Here is a 12883-nt window from a genome sequence, read left to right as displayed (position 1 = left end):
TCTATTGACAGGCGCACAATACCGGCCGTGGTCCGCGCGTGCTCATTAGACGACTTAGTGATAATGAAATGATAAATCAAATTGTCGACGCCCCTGTAGAGACCTCGGGCTAAGGTTATTGGTGTCATGATGAGGTCAATTCAACGGGGTTCAAGGTCGTTAAAAGGTCATTTTTGTCAGGTAATTTTAACGGGGTTCAAATGGGTCGCTCATTAGACGACTTGGTGATAATGAAATGATTAATCAAATTGTCGATGCTCCTGTGGAGACCTCGGGCTAAGGTTGTTGGTGTCACGATGAGGTCAGTTCAACGTGGTTAAAGGTCATTTGTGTCAGGTCAGTTCAACGTGGGTTCAAAAGGGTTCATCCGTAGATGATGTCACGGTTTTTGGGGAACGATATTTACTTCCCCCTCCTCTCCATTGCCACACATTTTCGCATAAAGCCAACCCCAATCCGCGATGACGCAAACTTAGATATATTTAGAAATAGGTCAAGGTGAGAAGAAATGTAGAATTAAGTAGATAGCAAGCTATTGGTCAAGTAGTTGAAGTAGGTCGGAGTAGGAGCCAATAGAATAGTGCGACCAATGGGAAGTGAGATGGATAGTCACGAGTCACGGGCAGTTGAGCAGAGATAGTGTTAGGAGTCAGTCGAGCGTTAAGAGTCAGTCGAGCGTTATGAGTCAGTCGTGAAGCAGATCTTATATAAGTTAAGAGGTTGCAGTTGAGGAGTATATCATAAAGTAGTAAAAAGGCACAGTTGGACAGTTATATAGTAGTTGGGCTATAGTCAAGATATATTTGAATAAAATATATTAGAGTTAAGATTAGGGGCACTTGATTTGTGTGTATCGTAAATAGTTTTTTTTCAAAATTTGGAACTGTGTTGTTGTGTTTTACACAGGAGGAATAATCAGGGAGGCATCTCAAGTGAAGGGTAGAGATCCCCCTGCTACCAGCATAGAAAGTTTTTTATAACCTCCCTCACCACCCAACCCCCCACACACAAAAAATCACGTCACATCTCACCCTACAACCTACCTAAAATTAATTCTTTTTTTTTTATTACATCGATTACTTTCTATATACTCATCAATATCTGTTACAATTAGCAAAACAAATAGCATTTTAAAATCGCTAAGTAAAGCTAAAATTAAGTTTTAAACGTGTCGTCACACTTATATAAAGTCAAGTAGTCACGTCGAGAGTTTAAAACTACGCATTTTTCATTTTCTAAAAATCAAACAATTTTTTTTTTTAAATACGGCAGTTTAAAACTAATCAAGAAACCTTAATAGCAATAACTAACTGAAACTAATAATTCATGATTACAAATGTTTGGTATCCAATCTCTACCAGTAGTCTACATTTTTTCCCATTTATTGTCAACATTAATATGTAGCTTACTTTTTATTTTCTAACAATTGCGTGGCAGTTCATAACTAATCAAGCAACCTTAATAACCAACTGAAACTAACAGTTTCACGATAGGAAGTGTTTGGTAGCCAATGTCTTCGTCCATTATTTCCCAAATAATGTCAACATTTACGTGAACTTTTTATTTCTAACAATAACGCGGCAGTTCATAACTAATCAAGCAACCTTAATGACAAACTGAAACTAACAGTTCATGATAAGAGGTGTTCGGTAGCCAATCTCAGTCCCTATTTCCCCATTAGATGTCAATATGCATGTACTTTGATTTTCTAACAATAACGCGGCAGTTCATAACTAATCAAGCAACCTTAATAACCAACTGAAACTAACAGTTCATGATAAGAGGTGTTCGGTAGCCAATCTCAGTCCCTATTTCCCCATTAGATGTCAATATGCATGTACTTTGATTTTCTAACAATAACGCGGCAGTTCATAACTAATCAAGCAACCTTAATAACCAACTGAAACTAACATTCAGCGATGAAAATGTTCAGTGGCAAGTCTCTCTACTTCTTTCCTCCATGTCTTACCAGTAGACGTCAGAGGAAACGAGTCCATGAAGAAGAATTTTTTCGGAATTTCATCGTCACAGTTTGGGTTGTCGATAAATATTTCTTTACAGAACGTTCTCAGTTCCTCTTCTGTCAGGGTTGAGGATTTCTCACGGACCACACAGACACAGAGTTCCTGGAACCTGACGGGATGGTGGATTCCTGGAAATATACATTGTTTTTAGCTTTCTTGTGAGAAGTGTTTTGGGGTATTTGTAATGTAACTCACCAACAAAGTTCTTTTTATAAAGCTTAGAATATATTTCCATTCACAAACAACATTTTTTGTTATAGAGCTTTTAATATTTCTACACATATTTAAAACTTAAAGGTTATGGAGCTTAAAATATATTAAACCACACGCCTAAAACTTTCTGGTTATGGGGCTTAAATATATTAAACCACAAGCCTAAAACTTTCTGGTTATGGGGCTTAAATATATTAAACCACACGCCTACAACTTTCTGGTTATGGGGCTTAAATATATTAAACCACACGCCTAAAACTTTCTGGTTATGGGGCTTAAATATATTAAACCACACGCCTAAAACTTTCTAGTTATGGGGCTTAAAATATTTATTCACAACCTTCTTGTTATTGAACTTAACATATTTCCTCACTCATCTACAACCTTCTTGTTATTGAGCTTAAAATGTTTCAATCCTCACCAACATCGTTCTAGTTATTGAGCTTAAAATGTTTTCACTCACCTACAACAATGACTCCGGCCACCCCAGGACATTTTATAATCCTGTCCTCCAGCCATTGTGGGTAAACGATCACAGGACCGCAGACGATGACGTCAGATGTCCTGCCAATGACGTGGACACCTCCTTTCTCACTGGAGTTATCAAATAAAAATAGTATATGATTGGTTTAAGTTTGTTGTAAAGATACATTTTTTTCCCACATAGTTGTAAACAGTCATTTAATACAATATGCTAAAAACTAGTGTAGAGGTATGAGGACGACGTGGTTGAATGGTAGAACGTTTGACTGCTAACCTGAATGAAAAACTTTTTTTCTAATTACACCAGTGTTACTACAACTACAAACTACACGAATTTACTTAGTATAATATTTTAGGTGGGTAATTAGTATGACCCACTCAGTAAAACCTACAATAGTATTTGTTACGACCTGCTCAATATACCCCACATCAGTATTTAGAAAACCTACTCAATATGTCCCAAATCAGTATTACCTACGCAATATGTCCAACAAAAGTATTTGTTATGACCTACTCAATATGTCTCACGTCAGTATTTAGTATGACCTACTCAATATATCCCACTTTAGTATGACCTACTCAATATATCACACATCAGTGGTATGACCTACTCAATATATCCCACTTTAGTATCACCTACTCAATATATCCCACTTTGGTATGACCTACTCAATAAATCTCACATCAGTATTTAGTATGACCTACTCAATATATCCCACAAGAGTATTTGGTAAGACCTACTCAATATATCCCACATCAATAGTATGACCTACTCAATATATCACACATCAGTGGTATGACCTACTCAATATATCCCACTTTAGTATGACCTACTCAATATATCCCACTTTGGTATGACCTACTCAATATATCCCACAACAGTATTTGGTATGACCTACTCAATATATCCTACATCAATAGTATGACCTACTCAATATATCACACATCAGTGGTATGACCTACTCAATATATCCCACATCAATAGTATGACCTACTCAATATATCACACATCATTGGTATGACCTACTCAATATATCCCACATCAATAGTATGACCTACTCAATATACCCCACATCTGTCGAATCAAACCAGCCGTCATCTTTGAAGACTCCACTCAAACTTGAGTCAAAATCCAGGTAATGACGCAGTATTGTCCCACCTGAAAAGCACATGACTGCTAATAAAAGTTGCCACGAAACAAAACCCAACATTTCCAGCCTTTTCCAAACAAAACCCAACATATCAAGACTTACGAAAAAGAAAACAACAACATTTCCAACGAAACAAAACCCAACATTTCCAGCCTTTTCCGAACAAAACCCAACATATCAAGACCTAACGAAAAAAACAAAACATTTCCAACGAAATAAAACCTAACATTTCCAACCTTTAAAGAACAATTTCCCCAGTTGATTTGGGCATGTAACCTCCATATGTGTCTTCTCATCAACAATCTTCATTTTGGTGTTACCCGCTAGGCGATCTCCCGTGTAACAATCTTTTACCGTCTGCTGTTGGATGATACAACAAAGATTACGATTGGATGAAACATTCTACATCAAGATGCAACAAAGATTACAATTGGCTGAAACATTCTACAGCAAGATACAACAAAGATTACAATTGGATGAAACATTCTACATCACGATACAACAAAGATTACAATTGGATGAAACATTCTACAGCAAGAAATTTCGGTTTTCCTCGACAATTCGCACGGAAACAATAGGTAAGTCCACGTACGATTGTCTCATCAATATGGCGTTATTGAGTTTACCTAACCAGTGTTTCTTCCAGACTCTTTTCTCCGGGGGGGGGGGGGCACTTGAAATTTTCGGGGGGGGGGGCGGTAGACTTTCTTCGGGGGGGCGGACACTGTTAAAAGTATATATTAACTATATAAATTATATAAATTTCATTTTGTTCGGGGGGGGGGGGGGGGGCGGTAAAAATTTTTCGGGGGGCTAAGCCCCCTCCCCCCCCCCCCCCCCCCCCCCGAAGAGATGCCTGGAAGAAACTCTGTACCTAACACTGATGGAAACGTAATTCGAGAATAATAAACAGAAGGTAATAGGGTAAGGGCTGACTCGATTTTCTTTCAAGCATATCTCCTAGGGGGAGGGGGTGGAGACTTTTTTTTTTTCGTGAGCAACGCCCCAACAACCCCCACCCGAATTAAAGAGAAAATTAAAACCTAGTGCACATAGAAAGTATATACTTGTACCAGTGTTTGCATCACCCCATCCCCGGGGGAAAAAAAAATTTCGCATCCCCCCCCCCTACCTGCAGCCCCACCATCGAAGATATGATCTGAAAGAACCCCTGGTGCTGATGCCACATAACATTTAAATGTATAGATCTGTGAAATAGATCATCTTGAATCTGACCCACGAACCATCTGATCAGAATGGAAGATTTGCCGTACAAAAAAATCTAACGTATAGAAAAGAAACATTGCGCTTAATTAAAATATAGCCTGTGAAACAAGTAACATTGTTAATGTTTAGAGGCAACAAGAAATATTGCAAACATTAGACGCCAATAGGTATTGGTTACCTTCATATCTGATGTAATCAAGCCGATGACACAGTATCCCATGTCAGAAGAGCCGTACATCGCCATGTATTCATCGCAGATGACGTTTAGAAGGTCAAACAGACACTAGAGAATCGTATATATATATATATATATATATATATATATATATATATATATATATATATATATATATATGTATATATATATATATATATATATATATATATATATATATATATATATATATATATATATATATATATGACCTGACCTGATCACACCTACCCTACCCTACCCTACCCTACCCTACCCTACCCTACCCTACCCTATCCTACCCTACCCTACCCTACCCTACCCTACCCTACCCTACCCTACCCTACCCTACCCTACCCTACCCTACCCTGACCTGACCTGACCTGACCTGACCTGACCTGACCTGACCTGACCTGACCTGACCTGACCTGACCTGACTTGACCTGACCTAACCTAACCTAACATTTTACTCTATTATAATATTATAGCATAATTTTACTTTAATCCCGAAGTTATTTCAGCAGTAGTTATAAACCCATTCCCCTCAAACCCTGATAATAAAGTCACGCTCTTCTAATTTAATATATATATATATGACCTGACCTGATCACACCTACCCTACCCTACCCTACCCTACCCTACCCTACCCTACCCTACCCTACCCTACCCTACCCTATCCTACCCTACCCTACCCTACCCTACCCTACCCTACCCTACCCTACCCTACCCTGACCTGACCTGACCTGACCTGACCTGACCTGACCTGACCTGACCTGACCTGACCTGACCTGACCTGACCTGACCTGACTTGACCTGACCTGACCTAACCTAACATTTTACTCTATTATAATATTATAGCATAATTTTACTTTAATCCCGAAGTTATTTCAGCAGTAGTTATAAACCCATTCCCCTCAAACCCTGATAATAAAGTCACGCTCTTCTAATTTAATTTTGCTTGTACTTTATCTCCTCTTTTTTTTTTTTTATTTTATCTCGTCCACAGACGGACTAACTCTGAAGTAAAAGAATGACTTCGGCTGTCCTTCGAGTATACGTGCATGAAAATAATCGCTTAATAAAATAAAATTGATATAAAAATACTAGGGTTTCTAAATTTTTACGATAATTAAATAACAAAAGTTAAATTTATTGAAAAATTTTGTAGAGTATTTTATAAATATATGTATTAAATATTTAAATAACTTTACTGTTCTTAAATGTTTTTTGTTTTGCAATCTGTACATATCTTTGCTACTTTCACTCATTTTAAAAATAAATTTTGTTTTTATCTCCCTTAGTTACTGCCAGGGAATAGTAAAAACACTGTTTTATATGTCAAGATCATTTATCAGAGGTTGAATTACGTGAAATATATTTTGCAATAAATATGAGAAGATAATATACCATGTTTAACGTACATCACACAGTTCGAAAAGCGTTGTATTTTTATCGAGATAATATGTGAATGACGTCTGGTAGAGCTTATGACTTCTAACCTGAAAGTCTCGAGTTCGGATCCCGGGCTCGAAGTCTGTAGCACGTCTATGAGTCCTCTCAGATTAGTACCTGACTCGTGTTAAGGAAACAAAGGCGGCTGGGCAGAGTGCTGTTCACACTACCCATCGAGTGCCCAGGATATTGACACGGATGAACTCTACTTCATCTGCTCTATATTTCTTGGGCACGAATGGGAAAGAATTATCTGCAACTATGCTTTAAGGATGTTAAATCATTGACAGACTTTAAAAATAAAGTTAAAATAAATGATATACACTAGTTTTTTTTTTTAGTTTGTATTATTTAAATAAAAAAATCAATATAAAGAAAAAATGTAAAGTTTATAAAGACTTACTATAAATAAATATAAAAACTGTAACAAACTATTTATAGATCTAGTTACAAATTAAACAATTTTACATTCCGCAACTGAAAAATTACAAGTTAACAGCGGCTGTTCTTATGAATAAAGGCCTACGCATTTTCACATACTGGCTACATTTAACCACATACAGTAGCTGTGTTTGTGTACAGGTGATAACTTGCCTATCAACATTGTGTTATGTACCACTGAGAGCTGGGAGTGTTTATGGTGTTGATAGAGTGTGTTGTGGAGGGAGTGTGGGGTGTTTTGGACGCCGGGGTGATGTGGGGGAGCGTCGGGTTGTTGGGGGAGTGAGTGTGGGGTGTTTGGGGAAGGGAGTGTGGGGTGTTTGGGGTTGTTGGGGGAGGGAGTGTGGGGTTGTTGGGGGAGGGAGTGTGGGGTTGTTGGGGGAGGGAGTGTGGCGTTGTTGGGAGAGGGAGTGTGGGGTTGTTGGGAGAGGGAGTGTGGGGTGTTTGGGGTTGTTGGGGGAGGGAGTGTGGGGTTGTTGGGAGAGGGAGTGTGGGGTGTTTGGGGTTGTTGGGGGAGGGAGTGTGGGGTTGTTGGGAGAGGGAGTGTGGGGTGTTTGGGACGCCGGGGTGTTGTGGCGGAGTGTGGGGTTGTTGGGGGAGGGGAGTGTGGGGTGTTTGGGAGAGGGAGTGTGGGGTTTTGGTGGGAGCGAGTATAGGGGGAGGGGAGTGTGGGGTGTTTGGGAGAGGGAGTGTGGGGTGTTTGGGAGAGCGAGTATGGGGGGAGGGGAGTGTGGGGTGTTTGGGAGAGCGAGTATGGGGGAGGGGAGTGTGGGGTGTTTGGGGGAAAGATTGTGGGGTGTTTGGGACGCCGGAGTGTTGTTGAGAGTGTGTTCGTCTGGGTGTATCTTGTCGTATTTTTTTAAAATGTGATCGTAATATAGACGTACACAGAGACAAACACACATACTTGCATATGTTTATATATATATATATATATATATATATATATATATATATATATATATATATATATATATATATATATTTATTTATTTATTTATTTCCTACCCTTCTTATGGGTTGTGCTCCACTTATGATTCTTTTAATGTGTCTTGTGATTTTGCCCTCATCGAATGCCTGGAGTAAGAGAATAATAAACTGCTTACACTTTAAAGCATGGACACACGTCTCTCAAGATTTAAAAAATCGGCTTAACCATCGGTTTGTTTTGTGTGTTAGAAGCTGTGATAAGCTTTTCTTGTGCTAAAACTATTATAAAATAGATGCCAAACTATTCATGTACCTGCTTGATGACCATGACTTCAGGGGGCAAAAGGACGGCAGCCGACGCCCCTTCGTCGCAGGCAAAGTTCCACATGTCTGCTACATTCAATGTACTGGAACCGTCCAGGTACTCTTGGACTATGGTCGTGGCACCTGAGCCCAGGTATAGGCTCGGGAACCCACCGATCCATTCCATTTTACGGTTGTTGAGAACTATGTCGACGTCTTGCTTGATGGAGTCGGCTATAGCTAGACATTCCCTGTGGGGTAGAACCATGCATTTCAATAAGAATTGTAGTAAAATTTTGTTAATATATTTATTTTACTATAAAGGCAAAGAAAATAAATGTTCTTTTATTTTTAAACGTGTTTTATAAAAAATAAACTAATTTGTTGACTAAATAGTGTAATTATTTAAACCAATGTTTTTTTTGTTTTTTTTTGAATAGACACGGGAGATGGTAATTATTTAATGACGATGCGCAAACTACTGCTGGTTACCCTACAAATACCACAACAATGTAAGATGGCGGCTTCGTGTAGTCCAGATAACTCTGAAATCAGAACTTGCATTGGACGATGATTCCAGGGGCTAAATAAACTTTGCGTTATGCACAGAATCATCACACTCGTAGACTGAGTCTCCGTTTTGATGACTACATGAACAGTCAGTTTCACAATATGCGCGGCATCTGTTTCAATGAATGTTGTTGGGATAATATGTCTCTTTATGTGTATTTCTCTCTCATTTCTCACCTTTGAATCGCCTGCCGCTTTTGGCCAATGCCGTTTCATATTTTCCTGATGTATTGATTGAATTACAGAATCCAAACATGATACTACACTCTTTTTATCTGGTTAGGAATGTATGTTCATGTATATGTGTGTGATCTTGGCACAACCGCTCGACCCAGTGGCGCAGCTAGGGAAGGGCGGGTGGGTCGTTAGCCCCAAGCGCCGACCCTAACGGGGCGCCAAAAGGGGTGGAACAATTAATTTACAAGCTCATATTAAGCTGAAGTATTGAGTTATTCATAGTCAAAGTTACGAAAATAAACTTCAAGACTTCAAAAACTGATTTAAAATTTTGTGACACCAAAATACAAAATGTTACCGCATAGTAGCTGGTAAGAAGCGTCACAAAGCTTTCCAATTAAAGAGGGGATGGGGGCTTTTTCACAGACATATATAGAGAAATATGGTGGAGGGGGCGCAAAATTGATAGTCCGCCCAGGGCACCGAAATAGTTAGCCACGCCTCTAGATCGACCATGTTCATGGATCTATGCGTGATCTAAACACCACCGCTCGACCAGCCAATGTTATGGGAATGTTCGTGTACCTGTGTGTTCTGGGCACCATCTTGGAGTAGCTGGTACTTCCGGAAGTCAAGAAAATGTAAGCCTCGTCATCAGTATTGACGTCAGCCTCATAGAAGTCTTCATCAGCGAGAGAAGAGAGGAAAGTTGTGTGGTCTTGGTGGCTGTTTAACTTGTACACGATCAGCTGTTTCAGACACGGGGCCTGGCTACACTGTACCGGGATGATGGTTTCAAACCTGCAACGATACAACACATTATAAAAAGAAACTTTTACATATTTTGGTTGTTACCTATAATGATTTCGATGTAGTTTAGTTAAGCTACTTGGTATTTTATTAGTATCTTTTTCGTAAATCTGGCACATATTCTAACTGAAACAGTAAAACAGGAAGTAAAAAGGAAATAATTGAACTTATAGGGCATACTGTTCAATCTACTTTTTTAAAAATACCTTAACTCATACCATACTAGTGCTGGATATTTAGCTTAAAGACACTGGAGGCACTATTTGCCCATTTGCGTTTGCATGAAAACCGTTTTCGAAGGCCATTTTTCGGAACGGCCGCTTGTCCGCATCGGACAAAATCCCGATTTCAGGCATTTGTTGACCTTTAAAACTTAAATATAGATAATAGTAGTTCAGCTAACAAGAGCAGTTATTATGAGTAAAAAATTTCCCCAATTAGAACCCACCCCCCCCCCCCCCACACACACACACAAACTGAGTATTTGTGCCTTGCTTCAGAATAACGTATCTTCTATTTTAAATGTTTACTTTATTCCCATTGAAACAATGAATAGAATATATAAATCATTTTTGACTCAGATGGTCATTATCTCCACCACTCTTTTTTTAATAAGTTCGAATCGTTAGGCTCTAACACAAATGAACGCCAATATGATGAATCTTGGCTTCCTTGATTCGTTTGTCTGTTGTGTAAGGGAGGCAACTTTAAATGTTTTTCTCATTGATTTTTTCTTGCCCTTGTTGATATATAACTTTTGTCATTGTAAGATCTGTGGCCATGCCAAAATTTTAGACTAGATATTTTATCATGGAAAATATACAATTTTTAAAAATATTTCCACATTTAAAAAAACGTGGATTATTTCCCATGTTAAGAAAAAACACACTTACCCAACATCTGATGGCGATTTCCTCATTTGTAAATACTTCTGAAGAAAGACAAATTCTGGGTTACTCCATGACGTTAAAATCGTTTCACTGTTCGATGTATTCAGGACTCTAAAAATATCTTGACCGTCATTTAGCATAGCCTGAATAAAAACATGCACATATAGTAAACATTAGTTACGTGAGGATGGGGGGGGGGGGGGGGGGGAAGACACATGTATAAACATTAGGTACATGAGGAGGGTGGGGGAGACGCATGTAATCTATCTTACCTTGCAGCTTGTATATACCGTAGACTCAATGTTACAATAAAACAACACCATCATGCAACATCAAAGATGCAATGAGACTTTTACAAAGACGCAAACGTACGCCACTTTAGCAGTAACTTGTCACACTATAGACACCACCTCACCCCCCTTACACCAATATAGACACTACGTTACTCGACTATAGACACCACCTCACCCCCTATAGACACCACCTTACCCCCCTATAGACACCACCTTACCCCCTATAGACACCACCTTACCACCCTATAGACACCACCTCACCCCCTATAGACACCACCTCACCCCCTATAGACACCACCTCACCCCCTATAGACACCACCTCACCCCCTATAGACACCACCTCACCCCCTATAGACACCACCTCACCCCCTATAGACACCACCTCACCCCCTATAGACACCACCTCACGCCCCTATATACACACCACCTCACCCTCTATACACCATCCCACTCACTATAGCCACCGACCTACCAGCCCATTGATAAAGACACCACCGGCAGCTATGACACCGAAAGTTGTGATGAGTTTTGTCCTGGATGTTTTCATCATTGAGCAAACAACATCGCCAGTCTGGTGAAAGAAGACGGAGATTGTTTTAATAAACCTCATTCAGACACATGTCATTACCAGCAGACGATACTAAGCCTCACACAGATACCTCATACATCGCCAGAAGATGACGATTAACATACACCAACATACAACCTAAAAGTGTTTCAACAGCACTTATTTGAGATTAATAAATTTGGTATTACAATGACATTCGGCATCCAAGTAACAATGTCTTTTGTAGGGGCAGCCCATTTAGCTGTCTAATCTACCCATGCCTCAGCCATTAAATAACAAACACCCGTGTGTTTAACGATATATGAAATACTCTTTTCAATTAAAAAAATATTACAAAATGTAAGATATATTTCCTAACAACCCCCTCCCATCTCAGTGTAGCACTGTGTCAAAAAAAAACATGATTTTCCGGTTTCTATATTCAAGACTTTTATGAATTCTTACCTTTAGGTTTGCTGTGTGGGACGGCGTGGCCTTGCGTTAAAACGCTAGACTGTTAAGCCGAAAGTCTCGAGTTAAGGAAAGTAAAGGCCGCTGGGCAAAGTGCTGACCATAAGATCCATTTATATGCCGAGGTCACAGAAACAGGTGAACTCTACTTCACCTGCCGCATGGACGGTCCGGTTCGAAAAAGGAACTTTACTTACCTTTATGCCGTAACGTCTAAGGCGAGACGCGTAACGTCCACTCATGTCCCATATCTGGAACCTGGATAAGGGAATCCTGTTCATTGTTTGGTCAACAAAGACAAATCCATCTTTGTTCGGGTCTGTGTCTGCTCGGTACTGGAACCGTTTCATTAGAACCTCCCCAGTCAGATCTCCTGGCATTTTTTTTTTACACTGCGATGAAAATTTTAAAACATATTTTTACAGCTAATAAAATTAGACGATTTTGATGTTCTATTTTTTGCTATTTTGAACTTGATTCTCCTGTCTGCAGATTTTTAATTTTTATTATTTATTTATTTATTTTTTTTTTTTTGCTTTAAGCTACATTTTTCAGTCTTGGTCTAAACTGCGAGCGAAAAATCAACCATTTCTAACGAGCCAATTTAGTTAAAACTTGAGACGTACGTCACGACTCTGTGGCAATGAAACATATCTCGATGAGCGACTGTTATCTGTTTAGTTGTTCAAAATTAGTAGGTTTTAAAAT

General features: G+C 39.2%; 2 protein-coding genes across 2 annotated transcripts; both read right to left on the bottom strand.

Annotated features, from left to right (window-relative positions):
* Positions 1-1913: 1913 nt before the first annotated feature.
* On the bottom strand, positions 1914-5378 carry LOC131950917 (medium-chain acyl-CoA ligase ACSF2, mitochondrial-like). Its single transcript, XM_059313128.1, has 5 exons — positions 5277-5378; positions 4108-4231; positions 3780-3879; positions 2701-2831; positions 1914-2152 (listed from the first exon to the last, which is right to left on the bottom strand). The coding sequence occupies exons 1-5, from the start codon at positions 5340-5342 to the stop codon at positions 1914-1916; spliced, it is 660 nt and encodes a 219-aa protein (XP_059169111.1). The 5' UTR covers positions 5343-5378.
* Positions 5379-8177: 2799 nt separating this feature from the next.
* LOC131950916 (uncharacterized) lies at positions 8178-12555 on the bottom strand. Its single transcript, XM_059313127.1, has 6 exons — positions 12373-12555; positions 11630-11728; positions 10868-11007; positions 9750-9965; positions 8428-8668; positions 8178-8261 (listed from the first exon to the last, which is right to left on the bottom strand). The coding sequence occupies exons 1-6, from the start codon at positions 12553-12555 to the stop codon at positions 8178-8180; spliced, it is 963 nt and encodes a 320-aa protein (XP_059169110.1).
* Between the last annotated feature and the right edge of the window lie 328 nt (positions 12556-12883).

Source organism: Physella acuta, unplaced genomic scaffold, assembly GCF_028476545.2.
Source record: "Physella acuta isolate Inbredline_101_S28 unplaced genomic scaffold, ASM2847654v3 ptg000788l, whole genome shotgun sequence".
NCBI classification, from domain to species: domain Eukaryota; kingdom Metazoa; phylum Mollusca; class Gastropoda; family Physidae; genus Physella; species Physella acuta.
This window is presented reverse-complemented; position numbering and strand designations above follow the sequence as displayed.